General features: G+C 45.4%; 1 protein-coding gene across 1 annotated transcript; it reads right to left on the reverse strand.

Moving 5' to 3' along the window:
• Window positions 1–550: 550 nt before the first annotated feature.
• On the reverse strand, window positions 551–1,406 carry LTS14_010913 (uncharacterized protein; the record flags this gene model as incomplete). The annotated part of the gene is made up of 2 exons (XM_064843589.1): window positions 551–792; window positions 1,310–1,406. The coding sequence occupies 2 exons, from the start codon at window positions 1,404–1,406 to the stop codon at window positions 551–553; spliced, it is 339 nt and encodes a 112-aa protein (XP_064688830.1).
• Between the last annotated feature and the right edge of the window lie 210 nt (window positions 1,407–1,616).

The following is a 1,616-nucleotide window of genomic DNA, read 5'->3' on the forward strand; positions in this document are numbered from 1 at the left end:
GCAAACCGTTGCTCTTGTCCCGGTATATAACGCCTTTATCTAGTATAGCCGTATAGCGATCGAGAAGAATAGGGGGATCGGCCTTCTTACACTCCTACCGAGTAAGTCTACTAATCGGATACTTAGTACTATCTAGCGTAATCTACTAGTAGCGGAGGAAGCGGTAAGCGGCGGTATTGTAGAAGGTTACGACAACGACGTTGCTAGTCTCCTCGTTATCTATAGGAAGGGTATCGAGGTACGTAGCTAGGTCGCGAGCGCTACTAAGGAAGTCGGTGCTAGTATTTGCCCTCTAGTTGGAGCTACTAGCGGTAAGGAAAGACTTAACGCGGAGATAAGGGAAGTTGTTCTTAATCTCGTCTAGCTACATATCGGTCGAGCCCGGTAGCGTATAGGCTATAGCGGGCAGAAAGGGTTTAATTCCGTGCTTCTCGTACTCTATAATTACGGTTAGTCTAGTAAACTCCTATAATTTACTATAGAGTAAACTTAATAACTACTTACCTACTCTTAGCGACGTATTTCGTGCCTTAACTATATCTATAGCGGCCTAGCTCGTCGGAGAATAGTAGGCGTCGCGAACGAAGTCGCCGTTATCGTCCTTACCGGGCTTATCGCAAACGGCCTTATCGTCGAAAAACTCCTCCTCTTCGGTATCGTCGTCCTCGTCGAAGTTGGATTCGTCTTCGCTCTCGTAGACTAGAGCTATAGGGACTTTGTATTTCTTAGGATTAGCCTTATCGGGCCGACGCTCGGGAGGGAAGTCGCGGAAGTCCTTCGGATTGCTAAGTACTATAGGCAGTTAGCAAAACACCTTTAGAAAGAGCGTAAGATTTACCTTATAGTAAATATAGCGAGATTTACTATAAGGTAAACTTAAGGGTATAAGACTTACGATTATAGTAAAGTAGGCCGGCCTTAATCTAGTTATTAATTAGGCTATAGGTAACGAGACTCTAGATAGTCTTGCTAAGGCTAGTATCGTCGGTAAGGACAGCCGAACGGAGGTTGCTAAGCAGCATACCGACGAGGTAGTCGATACCGACTACTTAATATAGAAGAAGCCGGATACCGCGATAGGGGACTACGGGAGTACCGTTAGCCTCGTGCTCGACCTAGTACTTATACTTATAGATCGTTATATCGTAGTCGGGCAGGGCGGCAGAGACGGAATTAATAGAGCTAAGGAATTTCTAGAAGGCCGTCTTAATAGTACGTGCCTTAATCTTAGCCTCCAAATCCTCGACCTCTATATTATCCTCGTTAATATCGCCTACGTTCTATGCCTCGTAGACGGCCTTTAACCTACCTCTCGCCTTCTCTTCCTTCTTAAGAGCGAGCCGTAGATCGAACTCCTTATAGACGCCGTTGTTATCTAATTTATTGCTAAGGTCGCTAGCTAGCATACCTATCTAGGTGAACTCGCGTAGCTCTTTACGACTAAGATGCATCTCTCGTGCCTACTCCTCGGTACGATTATATAGAACGACTAGACCTAATATAAGAGTAACTATAGACTTCTCGAAGAGAGCGCCGTCGATCTTCGCGAGCTAACGGATAATCCGACCCTTCCTCTTCTTGCTAGTATTAGCATTTTGTACTATACCGAGCTTCTT

Source organism: Recurvomyces mirabilis (assembly GCF_035927965.1).
Source record: "Recurvomyces mirabilis strain CCFEE 5264 chromosome Unknown scaffold_58, whole genome shotgun sequence".
NCBI classification, from domain to species: domain Eukaryota; kingdom Fungi; phylum Ascomycota; class Dothideomycetes; order Mycosphaerellales; family Teratosphaeriaceae; genus Recurvomyces; species Recurvomyces mirabilis.